The sequence below is a fragment of the Miniopterus schreibersii genome (assembly GCF_964146895.1).
Source record: "Miniopterus schreibersii genome assembly, chromosome: 1".
In the NCBI taxonomy this organism is placed as follows: Eukaryota; Metazoa; Chordata; class Mammalia; order Chiroptera; family Miniopteridae; genus Miniopterus; species Miniopterus schreibersii.
Genome location: NC_138101.1, coordinates 124425411 through 124440075, shown reverse-complemented (window position 1 = coordinate 124440075; position 14665 = coordinate 124425411). Strand labels below are relative to the sequence as shown.

At 34.4% G+C, this 14665-nt stretch overlaps 1 protein-coding gene across 1 annotated transcript in view; it reads left to right on the top strand.

Annotated features, from left to right (window-relative positions):
- The window catches only part of SRP54 (signal recognition particle 54), a 50732-nt gene that overhangs the window by 24359 nt on the left and 11708 nt on the right, over positions 1-14665 (top strand). Inside the window, exons 5-11 of the mRNA XM_081135505.1 lie at positions 2640-2744; positions 3783-3849; positions 3931-3988; positions 10869-11019; positions 12058-12206; positions 12478-12578; positions 13085-13171. Of these exons, the coding sequence (XP_080991631.1) occupies positions 2640-2744; positions 3783-3849; positions 3931-3988; positions 10869-11019; positions 12058-12206; positions 12478-12578; positions 13085-13171 (718 nt within the window). The remainder of the gene's footprint in view (positions 1-2639; positions 2745-3782; positions 3850-3930; positions 3989-10868; positions 11020-12057; positions 12207-12477; positions 12579-13084; positions 13172-14665) is intronic.

Sequence of the window (14665 nt, the reverse complement as noted above, 5' to 3'; positions counted from 1 at the left end):
TCAAACTGTTTTCACAGTAACACTAAGACATTATTTGCCTTTTTTGTCTCTTTTACTGTGTTGATATTTGCACTGATTGTGCAAAAGCAGTTGTGGGTAAAACTCCCTGGCACAAATCAAAGCTGTGGTACCAAACTATACTAGAAGTCATTGTACTCTTTACTACCACATACTTGCAGTAAAAAATAAAAAAATAAAAAATTTTGCCAGTTTCACTTAAGAATATCCTTGATGGAGCAATAGAAACTATTCATTGTATTAAATCTTGACCCTTGAGTATACACATGTCTTTATAAGATTTTGTGTGATAAAATGTGGAATATCTAGAAAGCCCATTTGCTGCATACTGAAATTTGATGGTTGTCTTGAGGAAAACACATGTGTGATTGTTTGATTGCAAGCCACTTTTTTCCTACATCACCGTTTTTATGTGAATGTACAATAAACAGGTAATCTGTGGTTATTCAGACTTGGGCATTTGGCAGATATTTTCTCCAAAGTAAATAAAGTGAGCCTGTCATTTTAAGACAAGTAACTAACAATATTGTGGCCAGTGATAAAATTCAAGCTTTCAAGTGCAAACTAGAAACTTGTATCTCTACATTGAATTTGACAGCATCCCAATATTTACTTTTCTGATAAGATCAATATTGATATTAATAAATAAAATTATTTGATATTGTATAGTGAATGTGAATCCCAATATTTTTAAAATGACTAATGTATGATATTTGAAAATCATGTACCAGTACAAGATCCATTCAAAGTGCAAGATACAATAACAGAATTTAATGTAATAATAGAGCAGTGATTTTTCAACTGGTGTGCCACAAGAATTTTTAAAACATACAATACCTGACTCCTGACTATTTAGTCAGGGGCACTGACCTCTTTTCCCCTAGATTGTCAAATAAAAATATGACAAAAGCCAGCACAACAACAGCCATCCAGTGTGAATGAATCAAAATTATACCTATTTTTTTGTTAGATCAGTAAAAACTACAATATATTTTTTGGCGTGCCACAGAATTTTAGTAATTAGTTTATGTGTGCCATGAGATGAAAAAGGTTGAAAATCACTGTAATAGAGTATTAAAATTAGATTTCAGATTCCACATAGCAGCTAACCTTTACAAACTACCATGATTATAAAGGAGTCAGACTAAAAAGTTCAGTATTGTTATTGTAGAGTGCAGCGTGAAGAGTAGATTAATAGAGTAATAATTCAGTAAAATGCATATGTTCCAAATAGTAGGTTCATAGAGAGGTGATTGGGCCATGAGATATAGAGAATGGAGGTAAATGTAGGGTAGCATTAGTGTTCTAAAAGGATCTAGGAGGAAGGGGAGTGGATTTATATTTAAGATAGATTTTGCCTATTTCAGAAGTTCACTTAATAAGGCTAGGCAAAATGTGTGTTCTTTTCCTCCCTTCTCTACAACATTACTTTCCTCCAAATTCAGGTATATTATGGGTTATGTGACTTTCATGGTATCCTTTAGCATGAGCTCGGCAAACTTTCTCTCAAGGACTAGATAGTTTAGGTTTTGTGGGCCATATGGTTTCTGTTGCAGCTACTCAGCTCTGCTGCTGTAGCACAAAAACAGTAGTGAATGGGTGTGGCAGTGTTCCATTAAAACTTTTTATACACATAGTTTGCCGACCTCTGGTCTAGGACATTAAATACTATTATGGCTTTATTATCATATAGAGCTCCATGTTGCAAGCTCCAAACAACTGACTTGCAAATGAATTACTTTTTTAAATGAACTTTAAAAATACCATGCTCGTTAGTTTGGGGACTGTTCATGTGTGAACCTTCATTTTCCACTGACATTATAAAACTGGTGATTATTTTTTACTTATCCTCTAAATATATTTAATTTATAGAACAGTAAATCTTTGGCATTGGAGAATTTGACATTTGACTGACTTGGAAATTCTTTCACATGTAATTTGTAATTTTGCTCATAAACATTTATCAAATTGAACATAAAGATAAGTGCTATCTCAATATTGTAGCTGTTAGCCACATATGGTTATTGAGCACTTTTATAATATGGCTAGTCCAAACTGAGATGTGCTGTAAGTATGAAATACATGCCAAATTTGAATACCTCCTATGGGGAGAGGGAATATAAAATATCTTATTTTTTAAGTGTAGACTACATGTTGAAATGTTAATATTTTGGACATATTGGGTTAAAGAAAATATTAAAGTTAATATCAATTGTTTTTGCTTTTTTAAATTTCACTACTAAAAATTTAAAAATTCATATGTGGCCTGTACATATATTTTCATATTTCTGCAATGCTAATGTAGATTGTTCCTTTGACTCAAACTTGGTCTCACATTTTATTTACATTCTACTTTGTCTTAAAAAATGTTCTTAAATTCTTACTCTGAGTTGGTTTGGAAGTATAGGCTTGCTTATGACTTCACAATGCATTATTTTAAGTTCTTAAATTTCACTATGTATAAAGGGAAATAGAGTTATATTAGAATAGTAGAACAATGATTGCCTTTTATACCAAATGTTCTTAAATTATTTTTTACAATTTAAAAGTCGTGGGGAAAGGGGTTTTGAATGTAAGCATAGTTAACCTGATTTTATGTTTATTTTATTTTTGGAATGTAGCTTGTAGACCCTGGAGTTAAAGCATGGACACCCACTAAAGGAAAACAGAATGTGATCATGTTTGTTGGATTGCAAGGGAGTGGTAAAACTACCACATGTTCAAAGGTAAATTATACTTAATTTTAAAATAAAGCCATAGAGAAGATATGTTTGTATAAATCAAATTTTATGTTAAATCAGGCTTTATAGTATTGTGACTTTACAGTTTTGTATTGCTTGATGTATCTATTATGTATTTGTAATAGCTTTTTGTAGGATAAGAAAAAGTAACCCCATAGTCTCTCTCATGATTGCTTTTTGTAAGAATGATAAGACTTTTATGTATAACTATGCTGTTTCTTTTACCAAAAAGACTTCCTGTCCTTTAAGGAGGTGAGTATATGATTTTTTAGAGGGGGAAAAAAGTTTACCTTATCTCCTGTGGCTCAAGACTCCTTTTTCACAGTGTCATGCCCAACATAATATAGATTTTTATTTTACCTATCTTTTTGCTGATTTTTTAATTCATTATGATTTTTTTTTAATCCCAATGTCATTTTATTTATTTTATTATTTTTTTATTTTTTAAATATATCTTTATTGATTTCAGAGAGAGGGAAGGAGAGAGAGAGAGAGACAGAAACATCAATGATGAGAAAGTCATTGATCGAGCCCTCAACCCAGGCATGTGCCCTGACCGGGAATCGAACCCTGATCACCTGAATCCTAGGTCGACGCTCAACGGCTGAGCCACGCCCAGCCAGGCTCATTATGATTTTTAATTCTTTCCTCCAGAATTGGGTGCCTCAACTTTGTTACCACCTTTTGTTTCACAAGCCTCAACTATTTTATAGCTTAGGAAAAAACAAAGGATTGTTTCTTAAAGGATTTTGTTATTATTTTTACTTAACACTAGTAATAGTTACATTTTTTACTATAGTCATTTGTTGCTTAATCATCTTATATCCGTTGAATGTGACTGTATGGCAGTTAGAATTTAAACTTTTTAGGAAAGTTGCTGTATCAAAAATTTAATAACATCATTCAGGAGAATAGTGGTGATTTTACTTAGTTCCTTAAGTAAATAAGGACAAACAGAAAAAATTATGTATATAATAGCGTGTATTTATTGATATTATATATCTTTTAATCTTCCTGTCCCAGTTAGCTTATTATTACCAGAGGAAAGGCTGGAAGACCTGTTTAATATGTGCAGACACATTCAGAGCAGGTAATGTGTTGAAATTTGAAAATTTGTTTTCTGTAATTTTTATTTTTAAGTTTGAGGACTCATTAACACTTTATCTCGTAGGGGCTTTTGACCAACTAAAACAGAATGCTACTAAAGCAAGAATTCCATTCTATGGAAGGTGGGTTTTTGTTTTTTATTTTGATACTCAAGTGTCTCGTCTTTTCTGTCTTTTTATTTGATGCTATCTGATACTCAAGTGTCTCGTCTTTTCTGTCTTTTTATTTGATGCTATTTGATGCTATACTGATATATACATGTAAGCTTAAATCTTTTCTGGAATAAAGTGGGGGTATAATTAATAAATTGGTAACTTTTATTATTATACATGACTCTTCTGATTCAGCCTGATAGATTAGACATTATTTAGTTTTTAATTCTGCCTTTGCATACTTTTTGACCTTCTGCTTCTCTCTATTCCTGTTGTTTCTTTTAAGACCTATCTGAAGCACTTCTCGGTTAAACACACAGTATGAATTCCATACTGTCTTGTTTCTTTAGTACATCATTTTTAAAAGTTTTATCATTTGCACCGACTGGAGTAGCTCAGTCTGTTAGAATGTTGTCCCCATAAGTCAAGGTTGTGGGTCGGCACACACAAGAATCAACCAATGAGTGCATAAATAAATGGAACAACAAGTCTATGTTTCTCAAGTCAATTTTTTTTCTTTTAAATATATCTTTACTGACCTCAGAGAGAGGAAAGGAGAGGGAGAGAGAGAGATAGAAACATCAGTGATGAGAGAGTCATTGATCGAGCCCACAACCCGGGCATGTGCCCTGACCAGGAATCGAACCCCGATCGCCTGGATCCCAGGTCCACGCTCAACTGCTGAGCCACACCCGCCTGGGCTCAAGTCAATTTTTTAAAAAAGTTCGATCATCTTAAAATTGCTTACAGTCTTTAGATATCTCAGAGATTCTGGTCATTGCTGTCCTTCATTTGATACATTGCTATTCATTCAGGTAGTTTGTATATGTTAGAATGATTAATTAAAATAAATGAGTCTAGATTGAATTTAGAAGGACTTGTTTGAGGAAATAGCATTTTCCTTAACATTATTAATGTAAGTGGTTTATTATACCCTCAGGAAGAAAGCTTTTAAAGAAGCTAAAAATTGGGGTAATTAAATAGATGATATTATTTTGTTAATCATTACCTTCTACTTTTTGGCTGGTCAAAAAAGCTAGTGAACTTTGGCTATATATGCTCTTTATTTTAATTTTTTTCCTTTTAGTTATTTTTTAATGATAATTTCTAACAGGAAGATTAAAGAATAATGATAGGAATTTTATTTTTAGGATAAGAACTGTTTCTAGCATAGGTTTAAAAATCAAGAGATAATAAAGTTATATCTGTAGGGCTCAAAATTTGCAAATGATATAATGTAACTGATACTTGAACTTATGGCCAAAGCCAGAGTATTAATTTTTAACCAGTATTCTCAGTACCATTTATTAAATAATCTCTCCTTTATTCATATTAACTTAAAAAACATACAACATAGTATGGACTAAAGTATTAGTGAGCTTTATTTCCTTTTGGAGGGCTGAAAGGAATGAGACTGAGGGAGAACTTGAACTATATCTGCAATATTAAATTTATATATAGCATTTGGCGGGGGAGGCAGTAGATACAGAACTGTCATATTATTTGTTCTGTCTTTTTTTAAAAAGCCACTATTTTAAATAAAAGTTTTAAATTAAAGAAGTGAAAGCACTAACAGTTTCACTTCCTAACTTACCAGTTTTTAGCGTGTCCATCTGTGCTTGTTTTTAATGTCTTTACAAATCAAATGAACACAAAGATTAGACGGATAGATGATAGATGATGAGATAGATGATAGATAGATAGATAGATAGATAGATAGATAGATAGATAGATAGATAGATAGATGATAGATCGATCATTTTAAATTGAAATGGAACTTTACAATGCTTTGTACCTTGATTGCTGTGATAGTGGTTATATGGATTATGTAAACTGTGAAACTCATCAGAACGAACATTTACAATAGTGCATTTTATTGTATGTGAATATGCCACTATAGAGTTGATTAGAATGGGATCTTACACAAATAGTGATTACCCTTGGGAGGAAGTGAGGTGCTGGTTATGTTGTTTCTGTTTTTTCTTTTTTTAATAGTTTATTGATTTTTCTTTTTCTTTTCTTTTTTTTTTAAATTTAATTTGTCTTTATTGTTGAAAGTATTAAAAATGTTCCTTTTTTCCCCCAATTGATCCTCTCCTCCCTGTATTCCTCCTCCTAGGCCTTCACCACACTATTGTCTGTGTCCGTGGGTTATGCATGTATGCATACAAGTTCTTAGGTTAATCTCTCCCCACACCCACCCCCCACACACACACCCCTGCCTTCCCCTGAGATTTGTCAGTCTGTTCCATGCTTCTATGTCTCTGATTTATTTTGTTCATCAGTTTATTTTGTTCATTAGATTCCACATATGAGTAAGATCATGTGATACTTGTCTTTCTTTGACTGGCCTATTATGCTTAGCATAGTACTCTCCAGGTCCCACCATGCTATCTCAAAAAGTAGCAGATCCATCATTTTACACTGCATAGTATTCTATGGTGTAAATGTCCGAGAAGATGCTTAATATGATTTCAACCTTACTGAACTTGTAGAGACTTGTGTGTTAACATGAGGTCTATCTTTGAGAATGTCCCATGTGCACTTGAGGAGAATGCATATTCTGCAGCTTTGTGGTGAAATGTCCTGTAAATGTCAATTAAATCCATCTTAATCCAGTATGTCATTTAGAATCACTGTTTCCTTATTGACTTTTTTTTTTTTTAATATAGCTTTATTGATTTCAAAGAGAGGAAGGGAGAAGGAGAGAGGGAGTTGAAACATCAGTGGTGAGAGAGTCATCATTGATCAGCTGCCTCCTGTATACCCCTGACTGGGGATCAAGCCCGCAGCCCAGGAATGTGCCCTGGCCAGGAATCGAACCATGATCTCCTGGACCCTCGGTCCAGGCTCAGCAACTGAGCCACACCCGGCCAGGCTCCTTGTTGATTTTTTTGTCTGGAAGATCTATCCAGTAGAGTCAGTGGGGTGTTAAAGTTCCCTACTATGACTATATTGCTATTGATATCTTACTTAAAGCCCTCTAGAAGTTTTTTTCATTTTATTTTGTTTTTTTTCAGCCCGTGTGAGTCTTTTGTTCTGAGGGTCTCTTGTAGACAGCATATATTTGAGTCTTGTTTTGTTTTCCATTGAGCTACCCTATGTCCTTTGATGGGAGCATTTAGTCCATTTATATTTAAGGTTATTATTGATAGGTTCTTATCTATTGTCATTTTATTTTTTTATGCTTATGTTCTATTCTCTCTATTTTGACTTCTCATTACACCAGTCCCTTTAACATTTCTTGCGATGCTGGTTTGGTAGTGATAAACTCCTTTAGCCTTTTTTTTGGTCTGGAAAGCTCTTTATTTCACTATCTATTCTGAAGGATAGCCTTGCTGGATAGAATAGTCTTGGTTTCAGAACTTTGTTTTGCATTACCTTGAATACTTCATGCCATTCCCTTCTGGCCTGTAGAGTTTCTGATAAGAAATGAGCTGACAGCCTTATGGGAGCTTCTTTGTAGGTAACAGATTGCTTTTCTCTTGCTGCCTTTAAAATTCTCTCTTGGTTTTGACCTTTTGACATTTTAATTATGATGTGTCTGAGTATGGGCCTCTTTGGTTTCTTCTTCCTTGGGACTCTTTGTGCCTCCTGAACTTGTGTGGCTGTTTCCTTGACCAGGCTAGGGAAGTTTTCTGCCATTATTTCTTCAAACAAATTCTTTATCCCTTGCTTATTCTTTCCCCCTTCTGGCACTCCTATGATGTGAATATTGTTACATTTCATGTTTTCCCACAGCTCCCTTAAACTGTCCTCCTGTTTTTTTAATTGTTTTTTCTTTTTGGTTCTCTGGGTGACCTTTTTCTACCCTGTCTACTAATTTGCTGATGCAGTCCTCAGCTTCCACTAATCTGCTGTTTATTCCTTCTAGTGTTTTTTAATTTCTACTATGTCATTCTTAATTTTCCTCATCGTTTTGATATCTTTGTTCATGCTGTTGAGTATCCTTATGATTAGTATTCTGAACTCTTTATCTGTTAGATTGCTTATCTGCATTCCATTTATCTCTTCTGGAGAATTCTTTTGTTCTTTCATTTGGTGCTTGTTTTTTTGTCTCCCCATTTTGACTGCCTGTTTGGATTTGTTTCTGTGTATTAGTTAGATCTGCTAGGACTCCCAGTCTTTTGGGTGGTCTCTGGTGCAGGCCAATATCAAATGCTGTTTGTGACTGGTCTTGAGTACCCTGTTTGAAGTTTTCCCCACTCCACAGCTGTGGTTTTCTCTGCTGGGACTGGGTGTGTTCGGACAGGACTGAGATGAGCACCAAGGCCTGCTTTTCCAAGCCCTGTGTCTTGAAGCAAATCAGGCAAAGACTCAAAGTACCCAGAGGCAGTTATTCAGTCTCTAAATGAGCCTTAGGCTTTAGAAACTCCACAGGGTGGGGTGAGAGGTGTTCCAGCAGGGTGGAGCAATTGCTTCCCCCCTAGGCAAAAACTGCTTGGACTGTAAATGTCTGCCTGAGAAATATGTCCTCTGCTGTATGGGGGAATGACTCAGCACAGGAATCCAGATGGCTGCCCTCTGAGCTCTGTTCCCCCTACCAGCACGCCTGAATTCTCCTCACACACCTCTAGTCTACTCTGCCCTCCCTTCACCAAAGTCCAAGGTGAGTGGCTGCACACAAAACTTTCTGTGTTTGCCTACATTTCCAGACTTCTTTCCTGGCAGATAGAAACCTTGTTGCTTTTCACAGCCAGATGTTATGTGGGCACCTTTCTCAGTTCTGATGCTTTAGGCTGGAGAGCCCAGCTTGGGATTTAGGCCGAAGAGTTCTCAGTGGGAATCCCCTCCAGCTAAGATATCCCTCGGGATCTTCAGCTGCTGCCTGTGGGAGCCCAGCCAGCCCTCGTGTGCCTCCACACTTCCTACCAGTCTCTATGTGGTCTCCACCTTTCCTCCTTGGTCCTGAGGGTGCTCTCCAGCTAGTCTTCAGTTGCAGATGATTGTTCAGGATGGTTTTTCTATATTTTAGTTGTAATTCCAGTTTGGTCCTGGGAGAGTGTCAGTGTAGCTTCCCTGGTTGTCTCGTGTCTTGGTCTAAGTGTGTTTGCCTTTTGAAAATTCATTGAGTTGATAATTTGTATGACTTTTCTATGTATGTTATACTTCATTAAAACAATTACTAAGAAAATGGGATTTTAATAATTCTGTAAAAGACAACATTCTGTTTAAGGGAATTATTTTTCTGTAACATCATTGTATTCCTTTGTATGTATGTATATAATTAATCAATTTCTTTACAAATGTCTTTGATAATATTTTTTTACACATTTATGAATTTTAATTGTACCTTACATATAAAATATCTGGTAATAACTAACCTTTATCTTCTTTTTCAGTGTTTTCTTGCCTATTCTAACCAGCTTACTTCCCTGGATACATTTTGAATTCTTTATTAAATTTCAAAAAGAAAAATTACCCCAAGATTTTTGTTGGAACTAGATTGAAATTAGTTAATTTAGGGAAAAATGTCCTTCACTAGTAATTTCCTTCATTTAAATCTCACACATATTCTTTTTAAACTTTTTATTAATATATCTTTATTGATTTCAGAGAGAGGAAGGGAGAGGGAGAGAGAGATAGAAACGTCAATGATGAGAGAGTCGTCATTGATCTGCTGCCTCCTGCATGCCCCTGACTGGGGATCAAGCCTACCACCCAGGCATGTGCCCTGACAGGGAATCAAACCTCGATCTCCTGGATCCTAAGTCAATGCTCAACCACTGGGCCACGCCCAGTTGGGCTCACACATATTCTTATTAAGTGTATTTTCTACTTGATTTTTGTAGTTGTTGTTTTAGGGGAAAAACATTTTTTTTTGAAGATTATTTTTTTTCATTTGTCAGTATTGGTGGTGTAAAAAGTTGCCACTAATCAAGAGAATATAAGTTAAAATGTGATGTCATTTTTTGATTTTCAAATTGAAAAGATTTTTGAGGATTGTAAAAATGTAGTGCAGTAGGAGTGAAATTAAACTTTGTGGAGGACATTTTCGTTTTAAAAACCAAAAATCTAAATGATCAGATCATCTTATCCAAGTTCAACCTGGAGGAGTGTGTCATAACAATTTCAAAGAATCAACATATATGTATTTCTCATATTGGTTATATTATTAATAGCAAAAACTTAGAAAAACCTAAATGACCAACAATAGGACATTTATTTAGTAAATGATAGCATAGCCATCTGATGGAATGCTGTCTAGCCTAAAAGCCATGTTTTACAGGAACATTTAATGGTTTTTGTCATGGTTACAAAAGGGTATGAAATGGAAAAGCATGGCCCGGCCGGGCGTGGCTCAGCGGTTGAGCATCAACCTAGGATCCAGGTGATTGGGGTTTGGTTCCCGGTCAGGGCACATGCCCGGGTTGAGGGCTCAATCCCAGTCAGGGGCATTCGGGAGGCAGCTGATCAATGACTCGCTCATCATTGATGTTTCTACCTTTCTCTCCCCCTCTCCTTTCCTCTCTCTGAAATCAATAAAGATATGTTAAAAAAAAAATTTTTAAAAAATTGGAAAAGCATGTATGAAACACTAGGTAAGACAAATTCAACTACTGTATTAAAGAAAATGTTTGAAACACGAGGTAACATAAGTTCAGTTACTGTATTTTAAAAAATTGAAGGAAACACAACTTATTCAGAAAAGACATGCAAGAATTATATAGGATTTTGTAATTGGAAAACTAGATACTGCTTCATGCTGATTGAGAAGTAAATTGCTATATTTAATACTTACTAGTTTTTATTCTTCTAAATTGAAATTGAGATCATTATGACTTTTTCAAAATAGATTAAAGGATGTTTTGCTGTTGTGGTTGTTAAATCATTTGTCCATGTTAAATAGCTATACAGAAATGGATCCTGTTATCATTGCCTCTGAAGGAGTGGAGAAATTCAAAAATGAAAATTTTGAAATTATAATTGTTGATACAAGTGGCCGTCATAAACAAGAAGACTCTTTGTTTGAAGAAATGCTTCAAGTTGCTAATGCTATAGTAAGTAGCTTCAGTTTAACATTATAAAGACTTTGGTTAATTTCATTGTAAACCCTGATTGAGTTTATCATCTATATAAATTATTTTTTGCATGTAAGACAGATTCCAAGTAATTTATTTTTGTTTTGGGTACCTCTCTCTGTATGAGAAGGACTTAATCTTCTCTACATTAAGTATGAAATTTTCATGAGCAAGTATCAGAAAAATAATTTCCTGTCTCATTTATCTTATTATTATGTATAAGAAAATATAACAAACAAAAAATTTAAGAATTAATCTAATAACTGTTGCATTTCCTTTCTGTAAATATTTAAATTAAATTAGAAACATTTATTTCAGTTGAATTTTCAAAGATTTTTCAGAATGAAGCATTTTAAAATACTAGTCATCACTTAGTGTCTCTTTAAAAATTTGATGAAAGTAATTTGGGGAAAAGAAGCAGTTTATAGGTAATCCATAGCACATTGGGATAGAAGCCGTAATTCTTTGATTAATGGTTAATTCTAATAAGTTTCTTTTTAGCTATGCCACTATTTTGACCTAGTTAAGGAGAGCTAAGGGAAATAGCCTTACCTCAGTTTTATTCAATTTGGTTTCTGTGCATACTCTTCTACTTTTTATTTTTCTCTGACTCACTTTTGCTCTTTTCTTTGCCTACATTGTGATTCTTCCAGATCTTTGTATAACTTTTTTCTGTTTATTTAGGCCTTGGCTCAAATGCTACCTCCAGAGAGGCCTTCCCTAACTTCCCTACTTAAAGAAGTCTTGTTCACCCCAAAACTGATATTCTCTGCCCCATTTTAATTGTTGTACACCTATTTATGATCAGTCTCCTCTGACTAGAATGTTAAGTCCCACGAGGACAAGGATTTTCTTATTCATCTCTTTGTCTCAGGACCTAAATGGTACCTAGTACATAGTACTTCCTCAATATTTATTTGATTGAATGAATATTTATAATAAATATTTTATATAGCTTCTAATGATGAAATTGCTGAAGATCAGGAAAAATGTTTCTTTTCTATTTAAATTTTCTAGCAACCTGATAACATTGTTTATGTGATGGATGCTTCCATTGGTCAGGCTTGTGAAGCCCAGGCTAAGGCTTTTAAAGATAAAGTAGATGTAGCCTCAGTAATTGTGACAAAACTTGATGGCCATGCAAAAGGAGGTGGTGCACTCAGTGCGTAAGTATCATTGATACTCTTGTCCTATGTCTTAGGCTTATATGGGGTGTGTGTGTGTGTGTATGGCTTTCTTATTGATCATTTAAAATATATTCCAATAGTGTACTAATATAGTCTATAAAAGAAGTTTAAATAGAAACAAAATTTTGGAGTCCCTCTGATATATAGTTCTATTTTAACTAGTTAAAAGAAACTTGATCTATGTACCTCTGTCTAATTAGCTTTGAAATATGCAAGAAATTTGTTTTCCTTTTATATTTTCTTTTTGCAGAGTTGCTGCCACAAAAAGTCCAATTATTTTCATTGGTACAGGGGAACATATAGATGACTTTGAACCTTTCAAAACACAGCCTTTCATCAGCAAACTTCTTGGTATGTATGATGGTAGGATACACAAAAATCTTCAAGAAATAGCATGAATTTTTAGGACAGATTAGGATTTTAATCCTGCCCTCTCACTAACTAGTTCAGGAAAATCATGTCCTTCTATGATTTATCTTCCTCCCCTGTAAAATAGAGATGGTGGGTATCTGCTTTCTGTGGTTAGAGTGGTAACGTGAGCTATTTAGATAAATGGCAAATTCTTTGGAAAAGTTTTATTGCACAATACAAAAATATGTGGTTGTACTAATAGCAGTGCTAATGGCAGTAAAATTTTCGTAATGTCTCCAGGTGTTATAGAGAGTGTGGAATTTGGAATTAAACCTTGGGTTGGAGTCTCTGCTTTGTCACTTAACCTCTCTAGCTTCAGTTTTCTCACCTATAAAGTGGAATAGAAATAACAGACCTGCCTCTCAGGGTTATTATGTATGTGCATGTATTTTGTGTAATGTAAAGTAAGGTATACTGTTGTTAATTTTACTTTTTCGGTATTATAGGTATGGGTGACATTGAAGGACTGATAGATAAAGTCAACGAGTTGAAGTTGGATGACAATGAAGCACTTATAGAGAAGTTGAAACATGGTATATGAGTAGACAAAAGTGTTTTATCTCAGATATCTTCTCTTGCTTTCTTTTTAATAAAATTAGTATTAATTTGTTTGAAAGGATAAATCTGTTACTAAAGTCAATTCCTGAAATGTTTATTTTTTAGGTGATTTATATGCATATCATTTTAAATCTCAGACATCTGAGCAATTATAAAATTAGATTTTTTTTCTTGTAATCAAAGTGCCTTAAAGTTAAAATTGAGACTTTCAGCAGGTTCCTTGAGGTAAAACAGGCTAAAAGTTTAGAACACTCTTCTAATCTGTTTGGTTACTTAAAATTATATATGATAAAATATATAAAAAGAAACCTAAGAGAATGAAATTAAATATACAAACACATATTTTCTTCACTCCACATTAAAATAGAGAAATATATCATTGTGAGTAAGATCTCAGGTTCTTTAACATACTATTTTAAATTATATAACCTCAATTTCCTTATCTGTAAAAAGTAGATAATACTAAGTTTCTTCTTCATAGAGTTTTGTGAAGATTAAATTATCAAATGTATGTAAATGTCCAGTATATCAGAAACATTCAACAATAGTATTGATCATTTTCATTTTTCTCAAAAAGTTATTACTCTTAATTTTCACGGTTACATGCTGTCTTGTCTTTTTGCTACTCCTCACTCATCTTGTTATGTACCTAGGCATTTACCTCTCTTTTATGTTGATGTTTTTCAGGGATCATTCTATGCCATCTTCTTTCTCTAGAGTTTCAACTCATATCTATATGTTCACTAGACAATTCTTGGATATTCCATAGGCACTTCAAATTCAACATATCCTTATCTTCCCATCCCCACCTCCTCCCCACCATTGTTATCATCAGTGAATGATAGCATCATTTCTTTTTTTGCCTGTCAGAGGGTGTTGTCATTGACTCATCATTTCCTCACTGCGTACCCCATTCCTGTCAGCCAATTAGCCCTACTGATTCTTCCTCCTAATTATCTTCATTCCACCCCCTTCTCTCTAGCTGCTCTGCATCTGTGCAAGTTCATCTCTTGCTGAGGTTGTTTATTCTAAGTCTTATAACATCTAGTTTTTTGTATTCTTCCCCTTGGATCTGATTTTTATACTGCAGCCAAAACAGTCTTTCAGAATGCATATCTGATCCCATTTCTGCCTTTCTTAAAATCTTTTCAGTGGCTTCCCATTGCCCTTAAAATGTTTTTAAATGACTGCCATCTAGCCTACATCTTTCATGTCATTTTGACACTATTATTCTTAGCATTCCATGTGCCAGTCATGCTGAATTGCTCTGTTTCTCAAAGATGTTTTGCTGTCTCTCAGCTTTGAGCCTTTGCCCTTGCTACTTGCCTGTTAAGTATCCTCTCTTCTTTCTACTTCTACCCTCCTCTCCTCTGCTAAACTGGCTAATTCCTACATACTTCAGGTCTCTCCCTAAATGTCCTTCAGTGACATTTTCCTGCTTCCTAGGATAAGGAGAATCCTATGCTGTT